The sequence below is a fragment of the Vespa velutina genome, chromosome 15 (genome assembly GCF_912470025.1).
Source record: "Vespa velutina chromosome 15, iVesVel2.1, whole genome shotgun sequence".
Lineage (NCBI taxonomy): Eukaryota > Metazoa > Arthropoda > Insecta > Hymenoptera > Vespidae > Vespa > Vespa velutina.
Genome location: NC_062202.1, coordinates 4826984 through 4841114, shown reverse-complemented (window position 1 = coordinate 4841114; position 14131 = coordinate 4826984). Strand labels below are relative to the sequence as shown.

Genomic DNA, 14131 nt, shown 5'->3' with positions numbered 1-14131 from the left:
TTTTACACAGTTATAGTTTTTTTTTTTTTTTCTTTTTTTATTCATCAATGTAATTTATTAACATTCTAAATTGTTTGAGGGTAAAAATCTTTTTCCGGTTCATTTGTTAGATATCGTTTCAATTGGTCATTTCTGAATGTTGTCACGTCCATTGGTCAGCAGTTGTCATATAGATTTACTATGATAATACTCACCTATTACATTTTTCAGATGATCAGCTTCAATTGAGACATTTGCTACCTTTGTAAATGGCATTACGGATTCAAGCAAGACTGATTCACATTCTCCAACATTTTCCAATTCTGTGACAATGATACTTTTCTTCGGTTCTTCAAGCTCATGTGCTTTTTTACTTTCCGGCTTTGTAATTTTAAACTCCGAAGCTGTATCTTCAACATGAATTTCAGTTTTTAGAGCAACTTCTGTTTTCACAACGTCAGGTAATGCACTAACTTCCTTTATCATTTCTTTAACTTCTTGTTTACTTTCTTTTTCAGTTGTCACAATTTGTGTTACTTCAAAACTTTCGGACGTACGGAAAGTAACATCAGCTGTCGCCAGTGATATCGTTTTGTCGATAACAAGATTACGTTCGCTTTCCTGTGGGACCATTTGCATTTCTTCGAAACTTTCATAAGGTATCTGTTCAGGTATTATAGTTTTAGCCTCCGGTATGGTACTTTCAGCAAGACTTTCTGTCGTTGATGATGTTATGACTTGAGATTTTTGAGCAACTTGTATGCCAAATAAACTAGGTTGAGCAATTTGCTTAATTGGTTCTTCTGGAGTTGGAAGACCTTTCTCTATTTCACTGGTCGCAACTTCTGAAATTGATAGTGAACTTAATTCTTCTAATTGCGGTTTACCTCTTTGTTCTTCTGGTAGTTTTGGCTTTTCTAATTGATCTACATTTGTTACTGTCAATACTTCAGATATTTCTGCGGCCTCGATACTTAACATATTTGGAAATGCCTTACGTTCCGTGGGTACATCTGGACTTGGCAAAGTTTTTTCTGCTTCACTGAAAATAACTTCAGAGACTACGAGCGAACTTAATTCATCTACTTCTGGTTTTCTTCTCTGGCTTTCAGGTTTCTCCAGTTTCGGCATTTCTTCTACATTGGAGACCGTCAAGATTTCAGTTTTTTCGGCTACTTCTCTGGTAAGTAACTTTGTTTTTGCTATCTTTTCATCAGGTTTTTCTGGACTTATTAAAGTTTCCTCTGATTCATTTGACACTATTTGACATACGGATACTGATGTTAATTCTTCGAAATGAGGTTTACCTTTTTGCTCTTTTGGCATTTCAGGTTTTCCCATTTCTTCGACATTACTCACGGATAGAATTTGACTGGTTTCGGCAACTTCTCTGCCGGAGAGTAAAGATGTTGCCATAAATTTGCTTGGTACTTCTGGACTTGGTAAAACATCTTCAGTTTCATGAGAAACTACTTGGGAAACTAATAGAGAGGACAATTCCTCTAACTGAGGCTTTCCTTTTTGTTCTTCCGGTTTAATTAATTTGGTAAGTTCTTCTGCACTTGTCATGGTTAATACCTGACTTGTCTCTGCCACATCTCTGCCAAATAAACTTGGTTGTGCTGTTTTCTCCGCAGGCTTTTCTATTACCGCCAATACGTCTTCCATTTCGTTAGACAATATTTGCGAGATAGTTAGAGGTGACAATTCTTCAAAACTTGGACTACCTTTTTGCTCATCGGGTATTTTGGATTCAACCAATTGTTCTGCACTGGACACAGTCATTACTTGCATCGTTTGGGCTACATCTCGGCCAAAAATATTTGCTTGCGCCTCTCTTTCAGTAGGAACTTCTGGACTAGGCATCGTTTCTTCTATTTCCTGAGATATTATTTGGGATATTGTTAATGAAGATAACTCTTCTAAACCTGGTTTACCTTTGTGCTTTTCGGGCTCTTGGGATGATATTAATTCCTCGGTGCTTGCCATAGTAAATACTTGACTAATTTGAGCGATATCTCTACCAAGCAAGCTAGGTTGAGCGACTTTTTCCAAAGGCATTTCTGCAGTAGGCAAAGTTTTTTCAGCCTCGTTCAAAACTATTTGTGATACAGTTAAAGGCGTTAATTCCTCCAAGCCCGCTTTACCTTTTTCTTCTTTCGGTACTTGTGTACTTAGATCTTGCGTTTCGGTGCTAATCAACACTTCGGTTGTTTCGGCTGCTTCTCTACCTGATATATTTAAGTGAGCCGTTTGGTCCTTTGGAACTTCTTTCTGTAATAATGCATCTTCCGTTTCATTTAAGATTATCTCAGAAACAGATACGCTTGACAATTCTTCAACTTCTACTTTTGTTTGTTTTTCTTCGAATTTAATATGTTCCGTTATGTCTTCAGCACTTCCTACAGTTAAAACTTGTAAGGTTTCAATAGCCTCTTTACTCAACAGGTTCGCAAGTGCTTGTTGTTCTTTTGGAACGGTTGACACAGGCAAGATCTCTTCGGTCTCATTTGAAATAATTTCAGTAACTGTAACCGTACTTAAACCTTCCAAATGAGGTTTACCTTTTTGTTCAGTTGGTTTAAAATCTTTCCCTTCGAATGTATCCTCTCGTTCACCTAATGTTGTTTCCGTTTCAATAACGGCCTCGATAGGAATTTGTGATAAAGTTGCTTGAGAGGAAATCGTTTGTTCTTTGGGAATCTCTTCTACACTTTGCATACCCTCTATCAAAGATTTTTGTACCGTCTCAAACAGTCCAATTTCAGTTGTAGCTTTCACTTCTTGTCGCTTAGGAATGACATTGAACACGTCTTCCTTATCTTCGGTAATAATTTCGGAAATCTGCAAAGGTTTGTTCTGTTGGAAATCAATGTCTGCCTTTTGCATCGATGGTTTAAAAATACCCTCAAAAGTTTTCTCACTTTCTTCGACCAAATTCTGTTCTACGATAATACTTTCAAATGTATCACGATGTGCTGTTGCTTTTTGCGGTGTCACACCACGATCAGTGTCTTTTTCAGGGATATTAACTTGCGATTCTACGAGCGTTGTTTCAATCGTACCATGTTCTGTAATGATTGTGGAAGAAGCTGTTTGCGAAGAGGCAAGCTCTTTTGTTTCTAAAGATGTTTCTAGCTCAGCCGAAGTAACCTCGGTAATCGAAATACTGTGGCCCTCTTCAAATACGGTATCGGCAATACTAGAAATTGTTTTAGGATATTTATCGAAGATACCTTCACTTTCCGCACTAGGAATATCTTCAATGATTAGTGGCTCTAATGCATCTTGTTTTGAGTGGGCTTTCATTTCAGTTTTCTCAAATGGTTTTACAGAACCAGTACTTTGTTCTATCAACAATTCCGACGTTTCAGCAACATCCATTCCAATTTTCGTTAATTTTATTTGTGCAGTACTATGCGTATATTCTGGTATTGTCATGATATCTTCCTTATCTTGTGTTAGCACAGTGTCAATTATTATACTTTTTTCTTCGACGAAAGCTATTTCCGCGCTGCGTTTATCAAATTCTAATTTATCCGAAAGTACAGCGCTTTGTTCTTGGGGAATCGTTTCGTTAATATTTATAGATTCTAAAATAGATTGGGTAGGATGTGCTTCCGATACAGCTGGTTTAATTGCTTCGGGTAATGTACCAAGACCTTCGCGTAAATTGACTTCAAGATGTTCCGCAACTTCTTTAGCATCTAACGTAGGCACTGCCGTTTTCTCCGAAGGCTTCTTCTCTAGAAGAAGTTCTGATTCCACATCCTGCGTAATAGTAGCTTCTGTGATCGCTATGAATCTATTATCATCCAGAGCAACGCGTGCCTTAGTCGATGTTAATGGCACTTTCTCTACCGTCTCTATTTCTTTCTCACCTAAAATCTCTTCGGTCAATTGAATCGTTTCGTAAGGCTTTTGTCCAATTTGAGCGGTAGCCGACGACGGCTTAACTATGTCCAATTTACCTGTGCTCAAATCAGTTACAATTTCCGTCTTTTCAGCAACCTCGTGTCCTGTAATAATAACTGGTACGGCCTCTTGACTTCTATCTTGAAAAGTGGTAAGAGTATCTTCTTTGTCCGATATATTGACTTCCGTGACAGTTGTAACACGTTTACCTTCTTCTATGGACATATGAATTTCGTGAGGTGTTGGTTTGAATTTTCCTTCGAAGGGTGCTTCTTGATCTTGTGGGATATCCTGAGTTATTAATAAACTTTGTTGCACTTCTTGTGTAGCGATTGCAGTTTTTGCGTCTGGTTTCTTTATATCGACCTCACCAACGGAATCCTCAGTAGTTATCGTAGTTGTTTCTGCGATTCCATGAATCGAATCTATTCCAGGAAGAGCTGAGTGCTTCGATGGTTGTTCTTCGGGTACATAAATAGATTCTTTTTCAACGGTCGTCATTTGAGATATGGTGACACTTGTTCTATCATATTCCAAACCTATGTTTGCAGTTTTATTTTCTGGCATTAACATTGGTAGGAATTGATCTTCACTTTCTTGAACAATTGGTTGTGATTCGATTAGCGGTATCAAAGGTATGTGTTCCGATTTCACCGTTGATGTAGATAATATTTCTTTAGTTAATTCTCCCGTGGTATAGTCCAAAATTTGCATCATCGTTTCAGCTACCGTATGACCCTCCACGTAAGATTTTCCTGCTTTTCTAACTTCAGGAATTTCCCCTGGCTTGTATTCACTTTCTTTATCTTCGGTAATAACTGTAGATATTTGTATACTTTTTTCCTCTACTAGAGCTAAATCTGCTGTTGCCTGCATAGGGAATTTATCCCTGGAGAATGGTGCTTCAGATTCAGTCGCTTGTATCTCCGATGTTACTATTGTTTCTAAAGGAACATTCGAAGGCGTTGCAATAACTGATAATACCTTCGAATCTTCTACTTTTCCCACACTCAGATCTACAGTAATTTCTTCTTTCTCGGCGATTGGGTGACCAACTATTTGAAATTCAGCCTTCTTCTCGGCTGGTTTCTCAGAAATTTCAAGAATAGCTTCTTTGTGCGCCGCAATTTCTGTACTTTCTGTTACAGAAATTAATTCATTTATTCCCACTTCTGCCTTATTACCTATAATAGGCTTTTCTCGAAATTCTTTTTCAGTCTCTGATATAATTGTTTCCGTTTGAATAATACTTTCAAACGGTAAACGTTCTTCTTTGGCGGCTGCAGTAGTAAGAGCTGAGATATCCAAAATTCCTGGATGAGTGGTCGGTGTAATTTCTTCCTGTTGAGCAACTTTATGAGCATCGAAAGCAGCTATTGCTTTCTCACCTTCAATGGGTGCTGCCGGTATATAATCCTTTTCTTTATCGGATGTTATAGTTTCTAATATAGTGACGCCGTAATCTTCGTCAAAGGTAACATTAATCATTTTATCCTCTGGTTTGATGAACGTAGGAAGAGGTTGTTCTAAATCACCGGTTGATATTTCCGACGTGATTAAACTACGAAAAGTAACGTGATCCGTGGTAGCTGTAGCAGATAATATTTCTGCTCTTTTGAAATCACCAATGTTATCTGTAGCAGTCGTTTCACTTGTTTCAGCTACCATGTGTGTGGGTATATCGAACATTACAGATTTCGATTCTGGCTTTTCTTCTTTGGGTAAAGTGCTTTCCTTATCTCCAGGAATTACCGAAGAAACAATTACACTCTCGCCCATTATAAATTCAAGATTAGCTTTTCTATCGAATGGTTGACTTTCAGACAACGGAGCTTCTTTCTCTGTGGTTTCAACTTGTTCAGAAATGGTAGTTTCAAACGGCAAAAAGGTTGTTTGCGATTGTGCGGTTTTTGCAGGTTCAATCGGTAATTGAGATAAATCAGTATCGCTTATTATTTCGAATTTGGATGCCACAATTTGCGTAATAATATCTACGTTTGCTTCCACGCCTTTTGGTTTAAAATCTTTAGTAAGTTCTCCTTCTTTTTCTTCAGGATGTGTCATGACAATTTCAAGACCCTCTCCTTCTTCGAAAGTCACTCCCACTTTTTTGGTTTCTGGTTTCAGGTCCACTTGTAATGGTGATTCTTTTTCCGACACTGATACTTCAGTTTGTTCTACAATATTTAAACCACTTTGTTGCTGAGTTGCACTTTCTTCTTTCGGTTTTTCTTCCTTAAGAATGTTAACGTTACTAGCGATAATAGTTTCTTGCATTTCTGCCACTTCGTGAGTAACGCTAATGTTCATAGATACTTTCCGCTCTTTTGGTACTTCTTCGATCGATAACTTTTCTTCATTTAACATGGCCGTAATTTCACTGACCATTAACGTATCCGGCCTTGTACAAAGTTCTACATCTGCGCTTTGTTCGATAGGACGTACGTCCGTTTCTCTTGGTTTCCCTGTTTCCCCTATGTTGGTTTCTGTTACAATCAGTTCTTCTAAAGCCTCCTGTTGCTGAATTGCTTTACCTGTTTTCGGTGTCTCGTCAATTATAGAACCAGTAGATTGTTGTATTAAAGTTTCTGATTGTGATGCTATGGTATGACCTGTTATGGATGTTTGAACGGTATAATCCTTGGGCTTTTCCATAGGAGCATATGCCATCTCTTTATCGTGCGTAACGATTTCAAGAATGCTTAATCCGCTTTTCGCTTCGGTGTAATCTACATTTGCAATTTTCTGTTCTGGTTTTACATCGACATTATAAATATCCTCTTTCTCCGCAGTTTCTTGTATCGCTACGTAAATACTTTCCAGAGGAATTCGAGATTCCTCGGCTGTTCTTGAAGCGGGTCTCTCGTGTGGAACGAATTCATTTGTAGGAGATTCAGTTCTTACTTCCTCTGATATAGGGGCGTTATGTGTTATAAAATCTGTTGTAGCAAATGCTCCTTTGACATTAGATACTGTAGTGTATTCGGCTTCTTTTTCACTAGTTATGACCATGGTAGTACGAACGCTTTCTATTTCATCGATTGCTACTTCAGCCTTTTTCATATCAACAACCTTGTCTTCTTTTACCGGGGCTAATCCTTCAGCCGGGACTGTTTCTTTTACTATTGTTTCTTGCAAGCTTATCGCGCCAATTGCAGCCACTGCTGACGATGGAACTTCTTTGATAACTTCACCTACGTTATCTTCAGGATGAGTTTCCTCGATTTGTAGAGATATGACTGGATGAGTTGGCACGGTTTTACCATGATGAGACTCTGGTAATTCGAATATCTTTAATTCAGCTTCCTTTTCTATCGATGTGGTTTGGAACACTTCTACGCCCCGTATTGCGTCGTACGAGGTTGAAATTGTACGCTCTTCAGGTTTTACAGCTTCTTCCAACTTTGATTCCTTATCGTGCGTAAGAGTCTCGTGTACCATTTTAGCTTCTGTTAACTCGACAGATACGCTCCCACTTTCCGATACGTATTTTAACTCATCTTTAAAATCTGATGGATAATCGGCTGTTTGAACTTGAGATACCTGTAAATATTCTTCCGGTCTAACTGAAGTTTCTGCTAAAAATGCTGTTGGTTTGTGATCGCTAGTGTATGGTCCCTCTGATTCTTGCACCATCGTGCTTGTGACAGAACCTATTTCTAATGTAGAGATTGATGTTTCAGCAAGCTTAGTAGCTGGCTTCTCATCTGGTTGATAATCTTGCTCTTTTTCCGAAGTTATTGTTTCGACTGTCGTAGCTGAAGTAATTTCGATAACGCTCAGATCCGCTTTTACAGTTTTACTTTCTTCTACTTTTAGATCTGTTTCTCTCTGTTGTGTATCAACGGTAGATACTGTGACTCCTTCCAACAAAGTGATTTTATCCGTTGCTTCGAATGTGTCTGCTTTACGATCGGGAACAAAAATACCCTCGCTTTCCTGGATTAGATTTTGTTGAACGATAGCGGTCTCATTGTCATAAGAAATACCGATCTGAGCTTTTTGACTAGGTGGCAATTTACCTGGCACATACTCGCCCTCCTTTTCAGGAGCATGTAATTCTTCTGTAACTCTTTGCTTCTGTGCAATGACCGATTGTATCGCGACTTCTGTAGGTACTATTAATTCTGGATAATATTTTCCAGGTTTATCTTCGGCACATACTTCCTCTATGATCAATGGTTCGGTAGCGGTAACGTTCACCCTAGGTTTCGTAGGAACAGTTTTAATAGGTTCGAGTTTGTCTTCTACCAAACCTTCTTGAACCTCGTAGACGGAAAGTCCTACTTGAGGCAAGAAATTATCCTCGGCTTTCACCGCGAGTGGCGAAACAAAATCTTCCGTAGGTACTTCGTTCTGACTAACCATTGTTTCAGAAATCGTTGTAGCTTCTTGTAACGTCAAACTAGTATCGGCTCTTCTCGAAACTTCTGGTTTACTCAACGTAAGATCCGACAAGTCGGCATCGTTAGTTAATATTTCACTTACTACTAAACTTTCGGATGGCGTAACGCCTGGAGTAGCCGCATAAGTATTTGGTTTAAACGTATCTAAAAATTCGCTAGCCATAGCCTGAATATTAGTTTCCGTGATAGAGTAAGGTTCCACGGTTGAAACTGAAACTGATGCTTTTTGTCCAATTGGTTTTCTCACATCAACGCTATCAATTTCTTTTTCTTGTACAGGTTGGAGATGTTCTGTTAGCGCACTAACCGTATCTACAGCTAATTGAGCTTTCTCGACTTTGGGTTTACCAGGAGCCTGTTCGACGGTACGATTGAAAGGAATTACTTCGTGAAGTTGACCAGGTACGTTTAATACGACAGAAGGCATAGATTTATCTCGTTTTATTTCGAATTCTTCTACTTCTTCCAATTGAATTTCGTCCTCACCGATAGCCGGTCTCTTTGCAGTTAATTGTTTACGCTTGCGAATTATTTCTTCCTCTATCACTTCTTCTTCTATCTCTTTTTTCTCTTCCTCTTTTTTCTCTTTCACTTTTTTCACAATATCTATTTCTACTTTTGGAATCAGTCTGCCCTTTGAATCCCTTTCAATGACAATAATTTCTTCTTCTATGTCCTCTTTCTTCTTCTCCTTTTCAATCTCTTGGATTTCCTCGATTTCTAATACCTGAACCCCCTCATCCCTATCCTGCGGTTTATCTTCAATGCGATCCTTCGGTTTTCTATCTTTTCGCTTGCGTAGTGTTGTGTGTGCCTGCCGTGTGTCCTCGTATTCTGCGGAAAGTATGTGAGATTTTTTGTGTAAGACGCGATGTGTTGCAAGTGTTACCGCTACTTCTGCTACTTTTTTTTTTTTTTTTTTTTTTTTTTTTTTTTTTTTTTTTTTTTTTTTTTTTTTTACTAGTTTTAGTAACTCCTTCTTTCCGCCTACTTTTACCTATATATACACTCTTGCAGATTTCATGCGACGAATCAGATAGTTATGCTAAAAACTCTTTCGATCCATTTTACATGAGTCATGCTTGTGCTTTCTCGGAAAGATTACTAGTCTTTCTCTATAAGTATAAATAATATAAATTGATGTGTTTGCAAAGAGTAGTGTATCGTGGACATGGTTCATGTAAAATAAATCTTTTTCATACAAGATCGTGCTTCAACGAAACGGGATACAACCTACACGAGCTAAAAAAAAACCAACGAACAGTAAAAACGAACAAAAACGTGTAATTTGTGTTTTATGCTGTTTAATCGTCTTCCAACGATGTCGTATTTTTTGTTTCGAGATATGTCTTTATGTGTTTAAGGATATTGTGATGATTTATTCGAATTTAATGAAATTTCTGAGTTTGGTTTTTAGTAATATTACGACATTTTTGGAATATTGTGCTGTGTCATTCATTGTCAGGCATGTGTCATGCTTTGCTTGAGAAACATGTAGTGTAAGTGTAGAAATAGAAGATTGTGTAGAAAGAAAAGATGAAAGTTCTTAAAGAAGTCAAACCAACATAGACACCAACGGAATAATATCAATGTTATATATTACACAGTTATTTGCAAATTACCCTTGCTATTAACGCTCGCTAATTATTTATTTGATTTAATCAATACTATCATAGAAAAAGACACACCAAATGCTGTGAATATATAACTTAATAAGTAATATTTTCGGAGTAATTATCACTTCGGAATGATATTCTTCTTTTTTTTTTTTTTTTTTCTTTTTTATAAGAACAGTTGCGTGTAATAAAATATTATGTTACGTTGCAAGTTAATTTTAGGATTAAAGAAATTCATGAAAAAGATCACTAGAAAGCAATGATGATTATTGACAATTGCATTTACTACTTACATCGATTTATGTCTCAGGATGGCGAAGCTCTGATTTTAAAGCTGCAATACTCGAGGCGTGATTGGGGTTATAGTTTTGGGAGATAATTAAAATGTGGATATGGGAAGTTACTGCGCGTGGAAAGCATAGCGGCTTAAGCAGAAATCAATTGCACTGCTATTTTGATTCGATCAAGTAAAGCTTCATGCATCTGAAAGAATAAAAAGATCAAACGTAGAAAGCGTATCGTAGAATGATTCCAATTTTCTGTTTAACTGGTTAATAATAAATGATTCATGAATGTTACTATTTTTATTTCGTAAAAAATAAATCCATCTTTTCTCTTTTCTCTTTCTTTCTTTTTTCTTTTTTTTTTTTAAAGAGATACGATGGATAAAATATGATATGTCGATAGCGAAATTAATACCATCGTCCAAACTTTATTGATTATAATTGTTTATCGATTATTCGTAATAATAGACGTGATATCAATTACACAAAAAAAAAAAAATGAGAAATGACGGCGTAACTAATGAATAATTTATCTATTCGTTCATCAAATATAGATATTATTAATTAACCCATGCATCGTAACTCGTTCTATCAAACCTTTAATTTCTTGAATATCCTGCACGTGAATGGCTTTCCTCTCGTCTCTTCTTTCTGTAATCAAAAATGTTCGTCGTTGCTGTTGCATTTTGGGAAGAGAAGAAAGAGAACAAACAAATGAAATGCAGGCAAGTTATGGCACATGTATGAAAAAGAATATTTATTCAACGATGATAAATATTGTACAATGTATTAAAAAAAAAAAAAAAACCAACAACAATATCAAATATTTCTTTTCACGTTAGGAAGCATCACTCTATAATATCAAAATTGTTAATGCTTAATTTAATTTAATACACCCAGCTCTGGCTTATTATTATAATAATAATCGAACGGAATTCATAAATAATAAACGCTTATGCTAAGCCACCACTCAAATAAATTGGAAAAATCAAATTGTTGACAGCCATTTACAGTTCGATGTAATTTTGAATTATTTGTTAAAATTGTCACACACCACGCAATCTCGACTTACCCATGATATGGACTTCTGTCTTATGGACGGCATCGATTCTTTCCATAACGCGTTGCTCGGTTTCAACCTGAAGGCATTTCATTATAATGATCGAAAAAGGGATCTAAATGTTAGGATAGGGATGTTAAAAAAAAAAAAGAAAAAAAAAAAAAAAAAAAAAAAAAAAAAAAAAAAAAAAAAAGAGAGAAGAAGAGGGAGATCATCCTGGCTTTCTAAGCCGTACCTCAGCCACTTCTGTGACCTCCCAAGCACGTGGACGGAAGTCTTCGGGTACAAAGTGCGTAATGACCTCTTCCACCGTGGCATGTTGTAATTCGATCATTCTCATAAAAGCCCTGAAGCCAATAGTTGCGGCTACGATGCTCTCGTCGGTAGTCGTTTCCTCGGTTAATACTTGACTGATAAGAGGCCCATGACCTTCGCGTTCAACTAATTGGACTAGAGCGTTTTGAGCGTCCGGTGTTCTCAAGGCAGGGAACTTGTCGGTTGTGTAGAGACTCTCATTTATTTCCGTAACCGAAACACCCTGCCGTACAAGATAACCGATGGTAGCCAATTCGCGTAAAGGACTTTCACCGGGTCCAAATTCCTTAGCCTGAAGCACCTCAAGGATTTCCTCGACTTCTCGCGCTATGTGCTCTCTTTCTTTTTCAAGGATCTCTTCCACAGTTATCTCTTCACGAATTCTTGCCTTCTGTTCACCTTTCTTCTTTTTCTTTGGCTTCTCTTCGATGATCTCTTCGGTTTTCACCAGCGTTACCTCAACTTGTCCATGACCGATCACCTTCTTCGCTTTCTTTTGCTTCGTTTCCGTACGAACTTCCGATACAGAAATTGTCTCGAATGCCTCTGATGTTACCTCGCTCGCACGATCGACTGTTTTCTCTACTTTGAAATCAGTTGCAACGTCTTCTGGTCTTATTTCGGAAACGACTACCATACTCTCACGTTCCTCGATTACCGGCTTTGCTTTTTCTTTAGTCGATACCATTTCTCGTGATTTTCGGTCATCGATCTTCTTCAACGAAGGCGTAGCTTCGGTTATCACGGGTTCCTGAATAGGAACGATCTTCTTAGCCCGAGAAACCTACAAGAGAGAAAATAATATTTCACGTTTAATGAATTCCTCTTATCTCTAACGAGTTTTCTTATAACGATGTATTTTTGTTACCTCTTTTGTCTTCTCTTCAAAGGTCGTTGCACTTTCGAGTACTTGGGTTTCTCCGATATCGGCAATTTTTCTAAAGGAATAACAACACGAAGAAATGAATGAAGAAATCAAGGGTTCAATGGTTTCAGACAATTTTTCTTTTTTTTTTTTATTTGAACGCTATACTTACTTATCTTCAGGCTGTTCTTTGCTTATCGGCTCCTCTTTAACGATCTCTTTCTTATCGACTTTTACACGCTCTGTCTTGATTTTTTCTTTCAGTTCTTTTGCCTTCTTCAATTCCGGTTTCTTCTTTTTGTGTACTTCTTTCTTCTGTTTAACCTCTACCACCTCTTCAGCTTCATCCTCCGACATCGGCTTCCAGTCGGTTTCAGTGCCTGTACATAACTCGTTATTAACTTTCCTAAAGATTATTCTTATTATAGATTTTTTGGACTCTTATCGATCAACAAATCTTACCAGTTACGCGTAATTTGGCCTTTGTTATCGTCAGACCAATCTCACTTGTAGCTTTACAAACATAAACAGCTTCGTCCTCTCGAGTAGCTTTCAAAATATTAAGCGAACTTTTCTTCTCATTGTCGAGCATACGGATTTTGATATTGTCCGTATTCATTATCAATTTATCATTTTTGTACCAAACAACGTCTGCGTATCGAAATAATTCACGTATTGTTAATAAAAATAAGAATTTTTCGTTAATCATTATTTGTTGATTATAAAGTTATTACCTGGAACAGGATTACCGGAATATATGCATTCGAACACGACCTTTTCTCCTTCATTTACATAAGCGTCTGTTATTTCTTGAATAAATCGTGGTATGGATTGCGTGGCTGTAATAAAAGTATGTAATTTATATTCAAATATCCAAGATCATATCGAATGTTAATCAACGTTCATTCTTTACCTGATTGTAATTGTGATGATCGCGTGATTGGCATGATCCCAATGTCAGTAATCTGATTAGATGAAAAACACAAACGTACACACAAAAAATCGTGCAAAAAGTAATTAGATAGAAATTAATATTTCTTTGTGTTAGTGATGAGAAGAATATACCTGACATTGTCCCTCTTTCATCCTCACTATGATGTTCGTATGATACTTCGGATGTGGAGACGTTACTGGCTAAACCAAGATTTCCACTGCATTGACTTTCGAGAAGCAAAAATTCTTGTAATTCCTCTTGACTATCCGCGGTATGTAATTGCTGAAATGCTTCTAATTCAATTTCTCTGGGTTCTAAAGGATACATTCTTGAATCCATAGTCAAATTTCCAAAATGACGTTCTTTGGACCATCTTGGTACTGGTATTCTAGATTTCGGATAAGTATGGTATTTTCTTGAATGTTCGTACTTCACATCGTTGTCCGTCATTTCCTTCCTCGTACTTGATTCTTGTATACCAGTTTTGAAAAATCGAGCATCTAATTTACTTTGACCGCTAGTCGACGATGCTTCGCTGTTTTCTTCGATGGGCGATAAATAAAACGTTGCTTCTGGTACGTTTAAAAATGTACGCTCGGAGTTTAAACCGAGTTGACCTTGAATTTTTCTTTCTGATTTCGTCGGAGGAAATTCATCGAAATCTAATGTGATTTTTAGTTTACCTCTTTTCATATCCTTTGTTTCGTTAAGATTTTTATCCATGACAACTTCATCGACGTGAACTTCGCCCCTTTTT

The 14131-nt window shown here is 37.2% G+C and overlaps 1 protein-coding gene across 15 annotated transcripts in view; it reads right to left on the bottom strand.

Moving 5' to 3' along the window:
- The window catches only part of LOC124954283 (titin), an 86294-nt gene that overhangs the window by 26329 nt on the left and 45834 nt on the right, over positions 1-14131 (bottom strand). For 12 of the 15 annotated variants that reach the window (XM_047506951.1, XM_047506961.1, XM_047506954.1 and 9 more), the window contains 8 exons: positions 13175-13279; positions 12903-13091; positions 12613-12820; positions 12444-12513; positions 11496-12359; positions 11273-11339; positions 10798-10851; positions 195-9134 (listed from right to left, as the gene is read on the bottom strand). In XM_047506951.1, the coding sequence (XP_047362907.1) occupies positions 195-9134; positions 10798-10851; positions 11273-11339; positions 11496-12359; positions 12444-12513; positions 12613-12820; positions 12903-13091; positions 13175-13279 (10497 nt within the window). Of the gene's footprint in view, positions 1-194; positions 9135-10209; positions 10400-10797; positions 10852-11272; positions 11340-11495; positions 12360-12443; positions 12514-12612; positions 12821-12902; positions 13092-13174; positions 13280-14131 lie in introns of all 15 variants that reach the window. The other 3 variants (XM_047506959.1, XM_047506955.1, XR_007102504.1) reach the window with 2 other exon arrangements.